The sequence below is a fragment of the Thalassophryne amazonica genome, chromosome 5, assembly GCF_902500255.1.
Source record: "Thalassophryne amazonica chromosome 5, fThaAma1.1, whole genome shotgun sequence".
NCBI classification, from domain to species: Eukaryota; Metazoa; Chordata; class Actinopteri; order Batrachoidiformes; family Batrachoididae; genus Thalassophryne; species Thalassophryne amazonica.
This window is the reverse complement of record NC_047107.1, coordinates 33,741,822-33,759,894: the sequence shown is the minus strand read 5'-3', so window position 1 is coordinate 33,759,894 and position 18,073 is coordinate 33,741,822. Positions and strand designations below refer to the sequence as shown.

General features: G+C 39.9%; 1 protein-coding gene across 1 annotated transcript in view; it reads right to left on the bottom strand.

Annotated features, from left to right (window-relative positions):
- Positions 1 to 900: 900 nt before the first annotated feature.
- The window catches only part of LOC117509937 (AP2-associated protein kinase 1-like), a 95,124-nt gene continuing 77,951 nt past the window's right edge, over positions 901 to 18,073 (bottom strand). The window contains 1 exon segment of the mRNA XM_034169550.1: positions 901 to 3,852. Within this exon segment, the coding sequence (XP_034025441.1) occupies positions 3,017 to 3,852 (836 nt within the window). The 3' untranslated portion in view covers positions 901 to 3,016.

The following is an 18,073-nucleotide window of genomic DNA, read 5'->3' as shown; positions in this document are numbered from 1 at the left end:
CAAGGCTGCATTCAGGAGTGGAGACAGAGAGGAACTGAAGAGGGGGCAGCTTGAACTGAGGGAGAAGATCGCAAAGGGTAAGGACAGTTACTGGAGGAAGCTCCAGCAGAATGACATGAAGGAGGTGTGGAGTGGGATGAGAATCATCACTGGTCATGGTAAGAAGTTGGATCAGATGATGGAAGATCTTCATGAGGCAATGAGCAAAACTTGTTCTTCAACAGGTTTGACAACATGGACTGTGCCCACCCTTCCACCAGCTCCTCTCATTGCTCCCCCTCCTCTGTGCACTCCCTTCCTGCCCCCCCATCTCAACTGGGGCTCTCTCCATCCTCTCCCATCACCATCACTGCACACGAAGTGAGAAGAGAATTTAGTCGCCTGTGTCCAGGAAAGGCTGTGGGTCCTGACAGCCTCTGCCCCAGAGTGCTGAACGGATGTGCTGTCCAGCTGTGTGGGATTTTCCATCACATCGTCAACTTGAGCCTGAGCCAAATGGTTGTTCCTGACTCCTGAGCAATGGAAAACCTGTGCCCAAGAACAGGAACAAAAACACACTTTATGACTACAGACCTGTGGCCTTAACATCACATGAAACAAAATCATTGGAGAGGCTCGTCCTGAGGCACCTCCGCCCCACATCCAAAACACATGCAGATTTGGTTAACTGGACATTATAAATTGACTGCAGGTATGCGTGTGAATGTGTTAGTCTGTCTACATGTGGCCCTGTGATAGACTGGCATCCTGTCCAAGGTGTACCCCTTCTCACACCCGCTGACTGCTGGGACAGGGTCCAGCTCCCCCACTGACCCTTGATTGGCGTAAGTGGGTATAAAATTAATGAATGCTGTCAGAATAACTGACTGTTTCAACACCAAAAGAACACAGACACAAAACTGAAGATTTAATCAGTATATTTTGATTCTGTTCAACAGTAACAGCAGTCGAATAATCTGGATTTCTTCAGAAAAACAAACCATACAGCCACGTTTTACAACCAAAATGCATTCGTAGAGTCAGTGTCACTATGTGCAACCTTTCATGTATGTAAAAAGTAAGTATTCCTACAATGACACACACACACAAATGCATGATTTGCATTGCAAAAGAAGAATAGATTATGTACACATTTGGTTGATGAATGTGAGTTCCCCTCTGTTCAAAGTGCAAAGGCAGGAACCACAAAGTGCCCGTGATTTTGAAAAAGCATAATGGAACAGAACCATAAAATACTTGGCTACGGAAATACAAGTAAAATCACGAATGCAATCAATCACCATTCAAGTTCTCACTAAAATGGTACCTCAATCACTTTTACATTCACAACTTCACATGGAAAAATGATGTACTGTTATGTTTTCGGCTGCAATCACTGAGAAAAGTGCAGTTTTTTTCAGTTCCCAGTGGAGAAGGGAAGACGAGGCAAAAGGGAGAGGTCATGTCGGTAAGTGTTAGCCTACACAGCTAACCAGAGTAGCTGTGTTCTCTCGCCTGCACAACCGCCTCGACACGTTTGTGCTCCGGATCATAAACGGTAGCACATGTCCACTTTACACCACATCGTCACTTTTTCTTTTGCATTTTCACTTTCTTTGCTGTGTAATTTGCACAAAATCTCAGAGACAGCTGTACCTGGATGTAGGATTATTGCATTATGTTTTAACCCCTTAGCGCCCGCCCTTAAACGAGACTGCGCTGCCCAATTCTTCTGGAACATGCCATCACAAAAACCTGACAGCCCGGGCAAAATCTCTAATAACTGACTCTACATGGCAGAAAAAAAGGCAGTGAAATGATGCCTGAAACGAGTACAGGGTTTGGCAGTAATGCTAAAATGTTTAGCAAATAAAATGAACAAAGCTGTAGAGCCGTTACATTCCTCACCAAATGTTGTTTCAGAGACCGAGGTAGGAAGCAAAATTCTAAAGCAAAAAGGAGTCAGGACTATTACCCACCCCCACTTTACAAGAGTGTGTCTACTATAATGACAATCTTGTAACTATGAAGTTAATTTGCAGCTACTTAAGTATGCGATCCATGCATGTCTGCAATCCAGCTGCAGCGCTGGTGACACTATGCAGTATGCCTGGTACACTTTGCAAAATTTACAGACAGATACTCACCGCCCTGACTTTTGCCACCACCTCCTCCTGGAGCGGTGCTAGTGTTATAGCCAACATGCGAAAGATTGGGCAGTTTCCACCACAAAATTCACTAATGCGCCACAACCTCCCACTTGATTCAGTTCAAGAAATTTGCTGGCCGGAAGCCTGGGAACAGTGATGTCATCATCCAGGACAGAACATGAAGTGTTTTGCAGTAACTGATAGTAGTGACTAACAGCATTCAAGCATCTAATTTTACAATAGAATGTAACCAAAACAATGCCATAGTTGGTGCACCCTCCATGGCAAAAAAAAACAAAAACAAAAATGTATGTAAATACACTAAATGTACTTAAAGCTACAGTGTGTAGGATATGCGTCACCTCGTGGTGAGGTTTCAGACTGCATTATGCTGTTGCTGGTCACATTTTTGTTTTCTTTCATATTTTCACTTCTTTGGTGATGGAAATTCATGCTCACTTGCCTTCTCTTGTAGTAACAGGAACGATTACCAATTTCAGAAAAATAAGGGTGGTCAAACTTATTAGCCTGCTCCAGCAAACAGGAGACTATAATGGTGTATAAGAGAAAAACCACAGATTTCATTTTTAGGTCTGGGCGGCTTTGCTTGAGCTGCTGCCCCCGCGACCCGACTCCGGATAAAGCGGAAGAAAATGGATGGATGGATGGATGAACAGATGTTATGAATGTTATACAGTATTTCTGCTCATGAACACACTTAAATACTACATACTGCAGCTTTATATTTGGGCTGTGCCTGTCCAGTTGACATCATCATCTTCCTTCAGACTTGTGGAAATACAGATTGGTTCTTACAAGAGTCGGGCTGCACACTGGTTGTGCACCAGCACTAACACCATGCTGGTGCAAACAAGGCAAATGTGCTCTCAGGGCTTTTCTGGGGGTGCTTTGAGGTGAAAAGGTGCGGAGACAAATGGGTCTACAGTGCTCACTTCAGAGGTCCAAGAGTGAAGAGGTCCAACAGGGATGGATCCCACAGCAGCTTGCATGCTCACATTAGACACTATTCGATGAGCTGCGACAGGCTGCTGAGGCAAAGGTCCCTCAAAGTGTCTGGAATATTTGGCTAGAGCTTGCGGGCGGAATGGTTGTGAGGCAACTTGTCCCAAGGCCCCATGTTCTGGGTTTACAAGATGGACGACAGGTGCATGATTGTATGAGGGTTTAACCTGAGCAGCTGTTGGCTCTTTTCGTTTTCCAAAGGGAGCCTGCAGGAACACGTCCAGCGGTTGCTGAGCTGTAGGTGGCGCATGTGAAAATGGAGCATTAGCAAAAACGTCGTCCGAGTCTTCATGCACAATCCGAAATGGGGCTTTTGAGAAAACATCACCAGAGACATCTATCCCTTTTGTTGACTTGTGCACATGCTGGGAGTGATTTTGGGCAACGGTGCTTGGCTGATGGGAGACACTAGATGGTTTTGCTTGTAATGTGCTGGAGTTTAATGATGTTTGGCCAGCGAACTGAGGTCCTTGTTCTTCTTCATCAGAATCTACCAACAGAGGTTTGGAGCCACTGTAATCATGAGGAACAACATCACTCTCAATGGCGCCCCCACCCTGCAGTTTGTCTGTATGGCCTTTCAGTTCATCTTCATCACTAGAGTGCAAACATCCCTCATTAGTTAGAGTATCTCCATCTGGAAATTCAGTCTCTTCCTCTTCGCCAAGCACAGAGTAGCCATTATTTTCTTCTTGTAGTTCTGTATGAAGAGCAGAGAGATTATATGTTAGAATTATATTTAATTCATTGTTTCTAACAGGAAACCTATATGAGCCTCAATCATGTCAGGTTCAGCAGCCCATTTAACTACATCATCAAGCCTCAACTTAAAAATGACAGTACAACTACTGGATCAACTCCAACATTAATACCCACTGAAGAACCCAGCACTAAGGAACCAGCATGATCCACAAACGCAATACAGTCTATACTAGACAAGTCACACAACACAGAAAAACATCCAACTGTTTCACTAAAACAAAAAAAAACCATTAACCTTGTTTCCACAGAACTTTTTCTACACATTAGCAAAAAGTCACTTCAGATTCATTCAACCTTCATCAAACACTTTTATGCTTTGAGCCAAAGTGAGCAACAGTGGCAGCAGTTTGGTTTAATTTTGAACAACTTCTGTTGGAACAGAAAGATCTCAGATGGAGGACAGACTGTGGAAACAAGGGCAGTCTTCAATGGAGTCAATGGGTAGGAACAGACAGGTCTGCACAGATGAGCAGAGACAGATCAGTCTTACCTCAAAGTGTTGACAGCAGCTGTTAACTGACAGACCTCTTGAGAAAATGTTAGTAAAAGCCATTAAAGGAAACACCAGTTTTATGTTGTTCCCCCCGTTCTTGGATGAGCAGTTATATCTCATTTACTACCTCCCTTAAAGAGGTAATGTTTGTCATAAGAACATGAAAAAAGATGAACGGTTTCCAATAAAAGCTGGAGTGACAGGCCTTGCATCAAGGAAGACTTGATGTTTTAAACCGGATGCAATCCGGAATAATTTTTTAAAAACTTTTTTTTTTCCTCCCACTTACTTACACTATGGCAAACTATCAACCCAACCTGCATTTCAACTGGGTCATTCCATGTCAATTCAATGAATATTTCTTCTAATAAATTTCAACCACAAAATGTTTTTTCAGAGGTTTCTCCCACAATAACTGTTTACCACAGATATGCCAAGTTTACATATTTCATAGCCAGTATAGCTCGCATTAAGGAGTCAAGAAATGGAAAGGCTTCTTTGAGTGTAATGGTATGCTTCAGTGTCTCAAACATGGATGCTCGCAATAGTCATTTTTTTTTCCAAAATAACATTTACTTACTCAGATTAACTTGATTAAAGAGCCAATATACTTATATACATATATATATATATATATATATACATATATATATATATATATACACACATGCATTACTGTTGTTATTCCTATTTTTCACAAGTTAAATATACAGCACAAATAAAGATTTGTTTTCAACAAATTTTGTTCAGAAATTTGTTAAATCTGTGTTAGTAAGCAACTGAACTGGCATACACACCCTGTGATTATTGCACAAATGTGCCTTGGATGTTTGTGCAATAATTGTTTTCAAATTGTTTATGATGAACTCAACGCTGAGAGGGGGTGGAGTAAATATCAAATCCCAAAGTCCATTCTAAAAAGGTGCAGCTGACTTTGACAAATAATCTTTATTTGATCAAAAAGTCAGGTGTTGCAGTCTTGGGCTGGCATGGTCACATGGTCTGCAGTTGAGACAGCCAAAGACACAGAAGGCCTCTTGTGGTAGTGAAATGAATACAGTTTGCACTATACAGCTCTGGTGGCCATTCCTGCAGTCAGCATGCCAACAGCATAATCCCTCAAAAATAGTGTCATCTGTGTTGCTTGATAAAACTGCAGTTTTAGAGCAGCCTTTTATTGTGAGCAATCCGAGATACTTGGAGGCAACAATCATGCTGTTTTGTCAGCATCTTGTTATGGTACACCTGTCAGGTAGATGTTTTGCTTCAATGCATAAGAAATGGGCACAAAACAAAAACGCTACATTTATACATTAATATTTTTTGAATGCATATATATTATTTAAAACTATGAAAATGTTGAGAATTTCAGATTTTTTGTATATGTAGCTGGTAAGGTAAATGTGACCCAATGACCCCCAAGAACAGAGGAATCACATTCATGAATTTTATTCGCCGGCATTCCTTCAGAACATTAACTGATAAAACAGACGCACTTGATAGTTATCCTGCTTTGAGACATGGACATGGGCTGCTAAATCATGTCAAACATTTTGATATCATAAAATATATCATCACCATTTGAACCTAAACAGCACAAAAATTGCAAAGAAAACTCTAAGCTACATCTCTAAGACAGAGTGTTGTAGGGCCTGAAGTTACAGTTAAACATTGTAGGAGAATTGCATAGATCAGCCACAAAAAATGATATTATTACTGAACATTATAATGAAGAAAAAAAAATTATGGAATTGTATTTGTGTTGTATTTATAACAGTTTTCCTAGATTAATACTTAACGTCAGTGTCAAATTGTTTATGATGAACTCAACGCTGAGAGGGGGTGGAGTAAATATCAAATCCCAAAACATACAAAAGCATATATATATATATATATATACATGTATATATATGTGTGTGTGTGTGTGTTCGCAAATAATGACTTATCAGTCAAAATGTAGTTTGTCCATTATATGTCCAAAATTCACTAAGAATGAAATATTTAGAAAAAACTCTGCTTCTACTTGAATGTCAAAGCAGTAAAACAACAGAAATTGGTGGGAGTTTCAGAATAAAACTCCACTGTGAATGTCTGTAGGGTTCTAAAACAAGCAACCTTAAAAATGTCATGTGGGCTTTTGATATTAAATATGTAATGCCAAGCCAGTTTGCATTATAGTTATGTGACATTCATCAAAAGACAGCTGCACATAAAAGACAAATCCAACCAAGGTTTTCTGAGCTACACAAGCCTTTAAGAATGAGAAAGACATTGCAGAGATGTCAGAAAATAAAACTTTTCATGAGCCGTTTAATCCCCCCCAAGTAACTACAAAATAAACCACCAGCGAAGAGGAACATGTGGAACAGAGGGCCGAAATTCTAGGCCAGTTTGAGAAGTCATCAGCACTTAGTTTCTTGTATGGATGATGTCAAAAATAAAAGCATTATACTACATGAATGTCTGACATGACTAGAGATACAAGACAAGAGGACAATGTACATAGAGGAGGGTCAACGTCTTCACACGCTTAAATATAGCTTCATACACAAATATCTATATTCTTATACATTTTAGAATTCATATTGGTTCTCAGTTCATACATTCACTCTGAAGTAAAAAAAAAAAAAAAAAAATAGACTAAAAATCCCTACATATTTTGACAGGAAGACAACAAAATTTCAAGTGTTATTATGTACAAAGGAATTTTTGATCTGAAATCTTAGAAATGAATGCAACAGAGTTCTTGGAATGACAGTGGAATAAAATGTAAAAAGAAAGCAAGGGGATACTGAGAAAAAAGAAGGTGCAAGCCTATTTCTTAATCAAAACTAACAGTTTGCATTTACTATAATTGTGGGACTCGTCTAAATATCTGCTCCTCTTTATTCACCATAAGAGCATCAGTGGTGGGCACAGTTCTGTTACTCCAGCTAATTGGTGAATTTAACTTTTTTGATGGTGTATTAGCTTTTCAGATAACTTTGAAAATATTCCGTGGACCTGTTAGCTTCTGCTAAAGCTAGTTTTGCTAACTTTCAGTCCGCTAACATTTTTTTGTTGGCATAGTGAGTACAGCTTCATGGTCAAACGTTTGTAAATCCCAAAATCATACGTTAGTTCCTGTCTTCTGCGTGTTTTGCAATAGTCAGACCGTTGTGAGGAGCTCAGCCCTCCCCCAGCAGAAGGGGGCAGACCGGCTGCTGCTGCTGCAAAAAGCGTAATTTACGTTTTACATACAACAACACAGACAGTGGGCAGGATACATCAAACACAAAGCACTTTTCACTCAGTTTCATTTACAAACAAAACTAATTCTGGACAGTTTATCGGCATTAACGGCAGCTCTGTCATTTTTACAAAGAGGAAAATATTGCACATCTTTTAAAGTAATGCCCTAATTTTGAAAGTTTGAGCATTAACTGACACACACACCAAAAGACATTACAGGAAATGAGTCTCCTCTCAATCATGTGCGATATTTTCACTTTGTAAAAAATGAGATGCCGTTAATGTCGATAAACTGTCCGGAATTAGTTTTGTTTGAGTGAAAAGCGCTTTGTGTTTGATGTCTCCTGCCCACTGTCTGTGTTGTAGATCAAATGACACTTGTTTTTGGCAGCAGTGGGCCGGGTGCATAAAGAGAAAAGCTCTGGCTCATTGTTTGTTTTGGGTTTGTGATCGCCTTTCATTTTACTCAGAAGTGCCTGCAGTGCTTAAACTCGAAACTGGCTTATCAGCAGTGGTGTGCACAGCTATCCAAAAAGTTTGCTTTGATGACACTGTCATCTACTGGATGGCAGTGTGAATATCAATTGCCACACATTTGCTACACATGCTGAATTACACTTAAACAGAATTTTCAGTTTTCAAATTGCTTTTTTTTTTTTTTTTTTTACAAATGAAAATAATTACATATTTACAAATACAGATTTGTAAAAATCAACACACATTACAGTAACTTGTGTGTTGGTTTTTACATATAAATTAACCGACCAACCACTGATGACAGGGAGCTCATTTTCCCATAATGCCTTTTGGCATGTGTGTCTGTAATAAATAGTCAAAAATAGTCAAACCTTCAAAATTAGTGCTGAAACACTAAACCCTATTGTCTGAAGCAAATGCTCAGTTGCTTGAACCCACTGATTGAATCAGTCACTCTTTTGGCAAAACCATAAGCACTTTTCACTTGTTTAGACAACTTGCCAACACATTTTCATTGTGATGCACCTGTGTTGCATAATGGTGAGCACAGGTGGCAAAAGTCAAACACAGTTAAAGCACTGGTGTCACCGGTTGAACACAACAACTCAAAATTGATCACACTTGTGGCCAATGATGTGAGGGAACATATATAAGCCAGTTCAGAGAGCACTGGTTTGTGAGGCACTACAATGGATAGAAATCTGAGAGGAGGAGTTCATGTGAGAGGTTGTCGAGGTGGTTGAAGTGCTCAGCAAAGACAAAGAACAGTCATATCTGTTGAAATCAGAGCTACTGTGATTTCCATGTTCTTGTCCACGGTATGAGCATGAGGGAGGCCGGACAAAGGGTCCAACCAAACATCAGTAGATTCACTGTGTCCACCATAATCCAAAGATTTAGAGAACAGGTCATTACCTTTTCTGACATTATAGTATGTAAATGTTGACAGGAATTACTGTATGACTACACTATATACTGTACCACAGTATACTAGTAAATATTGTATATGTTTCAGGACATCACTGTGCAAATGCCCTGTAGTATTGTAATGGAGGGTTAGTCTGTTTGTAGGCCTAGTATTCCATGTATGTTTTTGTACTTTATTTTACGTAGGCTTACAAGTGCTAAATGCACGATTTTTTTTTCAAGATGGTGCTGCCAATGCAGCTGCCTGTTATTTCAGCTTTGCCCCTCTTTTCCTACTTTCACTATTTTTTAATACTTTTTAATAGTGCTTATTTGTCTTTATTTGCAGTGGGTTGTACCCTGTGCAAGTATGCACATGGGAAACCCACTTTTCTTACTCTTGCGATTAGTTTTACGCTGCTTTCGGCACTATTTGAAGCAGCGCAGGGAAATCCCTTTATTTCCAGCTCCGGACATCCCATTGTTTATAGCCGGGATCAGCTGAGCAGCTGGACATACCTGCGGACATACGGAAGAGATGGAGAGGCTGCAGGGGCGGGTGGAAGGACGCAGCGGAGAAGGACTTATATTCTACTTATACAACCCCTGGCAAAAATTATGGAATCACCGGCCTCAGAGGATGTTCATTCAGTTGTTTAATTTTGTAGAAAAAAAGCAGATCACAGACATGACACAAAACTAAAGTCATTTCAAATGGCAACTTTCTGGCTTTAAGAAACACTATAAGAAATCAAGAAAAAAAGATTGTGGCAGTCAGTAACGGTTACTTTTTAGACCAAGCAGAGGAAAAAAATATGGAATCACTCAATTCTGAGGAAAAAATTATGGAATCACCCTGTAAATTTTCATCCCCCAAATTAACACCTGCATCAAATCAGATCTGCTCATTGACATTGACCCTATGCCATGACATTGACCCTGTGTGTCTTTTTGCAAGGAATGTTTTTGCAGTTTTTGCTCTATGGCAAGATGCATTATCATCTTGAAAAATGATTTTATCATCCCCAAACATCCTTTCAATTGTCCAAAATATCAACATAAACTTGTGCATTTATTGATGATGTAATGACAGCCATCTCCCCAGTGCCTTTACCTGACATGCAGCCCCATATCATCAATGACTGTGGAAATTTACATGTTCTCTTCAGGCAGTCATCTTTATAAATCTCATTGGAAAGGCACCAAACAAAAGTTCCAGCATCATCACATGCAGATTTCAGATTCATCACTGGCTATGACTTTCATCCAGTCATCCACAGTCCACAACTGCTTTTCCTTAGCCCACTGTAACCTTGTTTTTTTCTGTTTAGGTGTTAATGATGCCTTTCATTTAGCTTTTCTGTATGTAAATCCCTTTCCCTTTAGGTGGTTTCTTACAGTTCGGTCACAGACGTTGACTCCAGTTTCCTCCCATTCGTTCCTCATTTGTTTTGTTGTACATTTTTCGATTTTTGAGACATATTGCTTTAAGTTTTCTGTCTTGACGCTTTGATGTCTTCCTTGGTCTACCAGTATGTTTGCCTTTAACAACCTTCCCATGTTGTTTGTATTTGGTCCAGAGTTTAGACACAGCTGACTGTGAACAACCAACATCTTTTGCAACATTGCGTGATGATTTACTCTCTTAAGAGTTTGATAATCCTCTCCTTTGTTTCAATTGACATCTCTCGTGTTGGAGCCATGATTCATGTCCGTCCACTTGGTGCAACAGCTCTCCAAGGTGTGTTCACTCCTTTTTAGATGCAGACTAACGAGCAGATCTGATATGATGCAGGTGTTAGTTTTGGGGATGAAAATTTACAGGGTGATTCCATGATTTTTTCCTCAGAATTGAGTGATTCCATATTTTTTTCCTCTGCTTGGTCTAAAAAAGTAACCGTTACTGACTGCCACAATCTTTTTTTCTTGATTTCTTATAGTGTTTCTTAAAGCCAGAAAGTTGCCATTTGAAATGACTTTAGTTTTGTGTCATGTCTGTGATCTGCTTTTTTCTACAAAATTAAACAACTGAATGAACATTCTCCGAGGCCGGTGATTCCATAATTTTTGCCAGGGGTTGTATCATCTTGTGTGTTTTTAAGAGCTGACGTAACGTGAATTTCTCCTCTGTGAGATCAATAAAGTTTATCTTACCTTATCTTATTTCTGTTTGTTTTTGTACTGTACAAATGCTACATGTAAATGCACAGGATTTCTGTTATTTGTACTTTTTAAAACTATGTACAAGTGCTAAATACAGTTTTTTTTGTTGTTGTTTTGCAACATGCATTTAGCCTACAGTGAACGATAAACGTATTTCTACAGCTTCATGTCCTGAGCTTTATATTTTCTATTTTTCTCTGTAGTGTTTAGAGACTGTTCAGTAGTGTTTTTATTTTGACTGACTCAGGGCACAACTTGACAACATAGTTCAGTTTTGAGCACAGATTGAACTGTTTTGAGGTGAAAGTTTGGTTTTGCAAGAAGAGTGTGGTTTTGTGAATGTAGCTTGAAAATTGGGTTTTGTGTTCACAGTTTAGACAAATGGAGAGCACACTGATAAATGTGTCTTAGCAACTGAGAAAAACTGTAAACCTAAAACATATAGCGGATATTTTTACTTTGTAAAAACAAGAGATGTGATGTCAATTTTGATAACCTATCTGGTATTAGTTTGTTTAAAATTTCAAGCACAAGTCAAAAGTGCCTTGCTGTGCATGTCTCCTGCGACACGTCTGCAAGACTGTATGGCTGTGAAAATAAATTATCTTTTTTTTCTTCTCTTCCTTTCTCTCTGGTAGCCAGGTCTGCTCTGCTGGCAGAGGATTTCAATTTTCAAATTCAATTTATTTTCATTTATATAGCGCCAAATCACAGAGTTGCCTCAAAGCGCTTCACACAGGTAAGGTCTAACCTTACCAACCCCCAGAGCAACAGTGGTAAGGAAAAACTCCCTCTGAGGATGAAACCTCAAGCAGACCAGACTCAAAGGGGTGACCCTCTGCTTGGGCCATGCTACAAACATAAATTACAGAACAATTCACAGAACAATTCACGGACGAATATACAAGAAATGGTATTGGCGCACAGGATTGAGCTCTACCTCTCATAGCTGTCTGTACGCTACAAAATACATAAAAGGCAGGAACTAAAATGTATGATTTCAAGCTTTACAAATGTTTTTAACTGTTTAGCTTTATTCACTATGCCCGCAAAAAGATATTATCGGAGTAAAAGTTATCGTAACTAAATTTAGCAGAAATTAATTGGTCCGCTGATGGTTTTCAAAGTTAGCTGAAAAGATAATCAGCTAACAAAAAGTTAGCTTTGCTAATTAGCGGTTCGCGGAACTGTGCCCACCACTGCTCATCAGTAGCTGACAGTGTACAGAGTCAATACTTAAAGTTAGCGGTAACTTCCACTAATTTTTTTTTGCGATTTATATCAGTTTAGCGTTATAAAAGCTAACTTTTCCATTACCGGATTAGCGGTTATAAAAGCTAACTTTTAAGCTAACTTAAAATGTCTCTTTAACTATGGTATAGTTACAAATTATGTGATCCAGTCATTCTTCCCCAGCTGTGTTTAGCCTAAAAATGCTACTTCTGTCAAATACCCCGAAAGCAGTAACTTTGTTCAAAACTAGCTGTAACACCATAGATGGTCTTAATGTCCATTATTTTGTTGACTATGGTGAGCATGAGTGTAAACATCATATTACAGCCCATTTTCAGATCATCACCCAAGTGACAGATTTAGTTTAAGAGACAGCAACAATACCCATCAACATTCAGACAGATCAGCCTGTTACAAACATGGTTCAAATAGATCAGAGAGTTACCGCGCAAAGCTAAACAGATCTGACAAAAGCACAAACTGTACAAACTCTTACGGTGCATTGTACATGCCCAGAAGCACCTGGTCGATGACACACAGATGTGGTCTTTGGACCAAGGACAGACATACAGTAGTTTAGAGAATTTTCTTTCAGCACTGTATCACATACTGGCTCTGCTGTGGTGACCCCAAGTAAAAAGGGACAAGTCAAAAGAATTTTGTGTTGAGTAACACATTATCCTCACAAATTTTCAAACATATCCTTTTGCATTTATTCATAATGACGACAAGTCACGAATGCCACGAAGTATACATTCTTGGCTGCTGATCACGAATATGATTATTTGAGGCAGAGGCGTCAGGTGTCCTCAAGAACTGCTGCAACCTGTTACCACGCGTTACGATTAATGGCACGTGTTGCTGGCAAATTATCAGGAACCATTACGCACGGTCAAGAATAATGTTCCGCGCCGTCATGCGCTATTCCGTTCTGTCACGTTGTGAATGAGGCGAATTGTCTCCACACACACCCATATTCATCCATCAGCTGCTGAACAATTCAGATCGCTCCAGTTTGCTCCTCAAAATCCGCAGCAGAAGAACTTTGTGACTGCATGCTTAGTTGGGCTCTGTGCCATGGAGTGGTGCAGAGAGGAGGAGGAGACGGAGAGAGCCAGATGTGTGGCTCCACGCCGCTCTCGTCTCACACGTTTTTCCAAACATCAGGCACAGCAGCAGCAGGTAGTGATGGGCAAATGAAGCCCCATTCAAGACTCAAGGCTTCTCATCAAACGTTTCGATACATGTCTCGAGGCCTCACGCAGCGCTTGATTTGCTGTACTGCCATCAAGTGGAGAAAGAAATGCACAGGATGAATTTACTCTGACGACCCCCTGGATTTGATGTTTGACCTTAAATTGTGCAAATAATTACTTGAAACAATAAATTAATAAACCAAGAATAATATTGTTTGTTAACTTGGTGAATTAAACAAATAAGGCCCTAGACATATTAGTTTTGAGACATATATTAATGTCATTTTTTTTTTTAAATGGGTGGTTTCAAATAATAATTTATAACAATGAAAGACTATTTTGGGGAGAGAGGGGCTGCTAAGTCCATAATCAACAATTTAAAACAATCCATAAAACTGCATCCCAGCTGCAGGCATTGAACCTGTCAATCACTCTCCTCCACGCGCTGGACCGGGCAAGCACCAAACGTTTCCTGCATTTTTCGAGCGCTTTTCAGTGAATCGATTCACTCAATGAAGCAGTCACGTGGTTTCAGGAAACGAGGCCTCGTTTAGCTGTAGTCACGTGGTTTGATACAGTCCTCGAAGTGGGGCTTCATTTGACACGCCCCCTTTTGCTCTATACAGCCTTCGGAGCCTCGCTTCATTGCGTCCAACACTAGCAGCAGGTGGAACACATGCAGGAGCGTGCTGATGAGCATTGGAATGAAACTTTTAGCCAACTTGGCATCATTGTCCTTCAGCATACTGCAGCAATGAAACTGAATGCCATGCAGCAGGGTTTAATTGTGCGCACATCAGAAAAGAACACTGTCACGCTCTATTAAGGATCACCACTAATCAAGATGGATCAACATGCTCAGTTGCGACCTCTACGACATGAGGTGAAATGAGGGTGGTGCGTGTCATTCATGGAAATTTTTTGACAGCCAAAAACATGCTCCACGAAAATCACGAATATCATGCATCAACATGCACTATTACGAAACATATTCAGATGCGCTAAGTCATGTTAAGAATGTCAGGAATGTGCCAAGAATGACGCAAATATGACACGTCCTGCCTATGTGTAAATGCAGCATAAAATTCTTGAAAAAGTCATGTTACAGCAGTTGGTATCTTAGTGAAATAACCTCTGAGCTGCTGCAGTCAACGTTTAGAATGCACCACTCCACAGAGACAACACTTACTAAAGAGGTAAATAATCTTCTGCTTGGTGGATCATTGTGTATTATGAGACAGGTTTGAAAATTATTTTGGGGTTGCTGGCTTACTTATTTAGTCACTCTCAGTGTGTCTTGTAGAACAAAGTTACTGAAAATGAAATACAGGGTACCACTGGGGTCTGTTTTGGGCCTTCTGCTATTCTCCCTCTATATAGGTGTTTTGGAATTACTTTTCATTGCCACACCAAACACACTCAGTTGTACGTGCTGGAGCTAATAACTGCAGATAATGTCAGACATACTAAGACTTTAGAGGGCTGCCTGGCTTCAGTGAGAAACTGGATGTTGAGCAACTTCTTACTTCTAAATTCTGACAAGACAGAGATGACAGTCCTTGGTCCTGCAAGACACACGCATCAGTTTGACCAGCTAACATTAACCTTGGAATCCGTTATATATCACAGTGATAAAGTGAAAAGCCTTGGGGGTAACCTTTGATCCCACACTGTCCTTTGATCTGTTTTGATTTGTTCAAAATGCTGCTGCTAGAATTCTGACCAGGAGCTGAAAATCTGACCATCTCACCCAAATTCTGCCCTTCATTCACTGGGTTCCTGTCCATGTGAGTTCAGATTTTAAGGTTTTGTTATTAACACACACACACACACACACACACACACACACACACACACACACACACACACACACACACACACACACACCACACACACACACACACACACACACACACACACACACACACACACACACACACACACACACACACACACACACACACACACACACACACACACACCCCCCTCCCTATCTGGCCGACCCAATTATACCTTATGTACCAGCCATCTTCTTAGGAGGTAGGATTACTGTGTGTTCAAAAGTTTAAAAAGAAGTCAGCAGGCACCAGAGCTTTCTCTTACCTTGCACCTGTTCTGTGAAACAATCTGTCTGCTGAGATAAAAGTGTGACTCTCTCGAGTCATTCAAGTCTTGATTAAAGACCCATCCGTTTTCCTTTTTGTATGACTAACACATTAGGATTGTAGTGAACCATTTTTTCCTCTCCTTCTTAATTATGTTAATAAAAATGGAGCAGGTCTCAATCTCATCATATCGAAATTCTGGCTCTAAAGCAAAGGTTGAGCTGCCAGTGAACCACATTAATATCCTGTCTGCTACTCTGTACTGCTGAGAATTATTGTTTTGTTTGCTGTTAGTTACAGCTGATTGATTCTGCTCTTATTCTGTTTGAGGTGCTATTGCTGAGAACCTCAATGACAGATGAAGCTGATCCTTGTTTATTGGACCCCCTTTGAGGACAAAGCTGAGCTATGCCCATAACGTTTTCATCTTTGAGGACAACATAGACAATTACAATGTTCTATAATTGGATATTTGTTTTCTCCCTGTTTTGCATGTTTGACAATTCTTTGTTGTACTTTGTTTATTTGATCTATTATTGTAAGTATGGCCTAAGCAGTGGGTCACTCCTCTGAGTCTGGTCTACTTGAGGTTTCTTCCTCTAAAAAATGCTGGAGGAAGTTTGTTTTTTTTTCTTACCACTGTTGCTTAAATGTCTGTTCAGGGGGGTTGATAAGGTTCAACCTTATCTTTGTGAACCACCTTGGGGCAACTTATGTTGTGATTTGGCTTATATAAATAAAATTAATTTAACTGAAATTGAATTTACCCGCTTCGCTGTCCCTCTGTGTGCACAGGGCTGGATAAAGTCACTTAATTAGTCATGGACATAACATGAACTTAGCAAGAGAGTCAGCTATCACTCCCTTGAACACAGAGTTCCATGAGGATACATTGCTGGAGTATAAAGAAAGTGGACATGATGTTTTCTGCCTTTTCTGGTTAATGGCTCAGTGCCAACATGCACACCAGCAAACAGTGGCTACCAAAGTTCCAAGTTATAGTCAATTTACTTATCTGAAATATGGGTAATGTAATATGGGTAGCTCTGGCCAAACCTGAGCAAAAAATGTTAATAACATTTTGATTATAAGCATGACTTTAAGAGGGAAAAATCATTTCTGACAGAGTGCACCTGAAAACAAACTAAGCCATTTACAGTATATTAATGATGTCAAAAAGTAAAATGAGATAAAGGCCCATAAACCAAACAAATAAGTACACAAACATCTTGCAATAAAGCAAATGCAGAGCTCTCAAGTTTCACTCATTCAGCGGGAGACTCACACTTTAAAGTGGTCCTATCAGGTCTCACGCATTCGGCATGAGACTCAACATGTTGTCACGCTCTCAAGCTAATGCATGACATTCTCCAGCATTCCACCGGTATGACCTCCTAGAAAAGATTTGGTGGAAAATAAGTCCTTGAGTGTATTTCAACTTGATGACTTTGCAAATGAAAAAGACTTTCTCTGTTTGAAAAACAAACAAAAAACCCAAGACATTGTTTCAACATTTTTACACCCTCCATCCCAATTCCAGGAGTTTCATTTCATCTCACTGAGAGTTCAGCTGTTAGTTGTATTCTGAAGTGTTGCCTCGTAAGTGGCGGATTTGCTTTCTAAGTGTCCATCTCATAGTTACCAAACAAACTGTTAAGGATTTTGTATATATGTTATCACTGTTAAACATTTGTACATTTGTCTTCTTTCTCATGAGAATGGTGTTGTGCTGTTTTGCACTTCACCCTGAGAATGTACGTGTTATTCAACCTTGTTTTAGCTTTGTCTTCTTTCTCATGAGAACGGTGTTGTGCTGTTTTGCACTTCACCCTGAGAATGTACGTGTTATTCAACCTTGTTTTAGCTTTGTCTTCTTTCTCATGAGAACGGTGTTGTGCTGTTTTGCACTTCACCCTGAGAATGTACGTGTTATTCAACCTTGTTTTAGCTTTGTCTTCTTTCTCATGAGAACGGAGATGTGCTGCTTTGCACCTGTCTTAATGCAATCCTGAGAATTCAATTTTGTTTTAGCACTCTGGGGTCAATCTGAGCTGGGAATGAAGGGCTGGATGTACTTATTATTATAATATAACTTTGTTTTCGCAGCCTCTAACGACTGGGAGTAAGAGAACGTTTTGACTATTGTGATGTGGTGTTTAGTGTGAAGGAGTGTGGAAGACAGGACACTTCAGGCAGATGCAGAACAGCTGATACCTGCAACAGACGAACGAGATGTGCTGACCTGAAAGTGTTCTTCCTTACAGCTGCACTTATTGACGTATGCGTTTATGTTATGGGAAGAAACTTGTCTTGCGTCATCACCCCCACCCTTAGGACAAGTTTCTTGTTTATGTG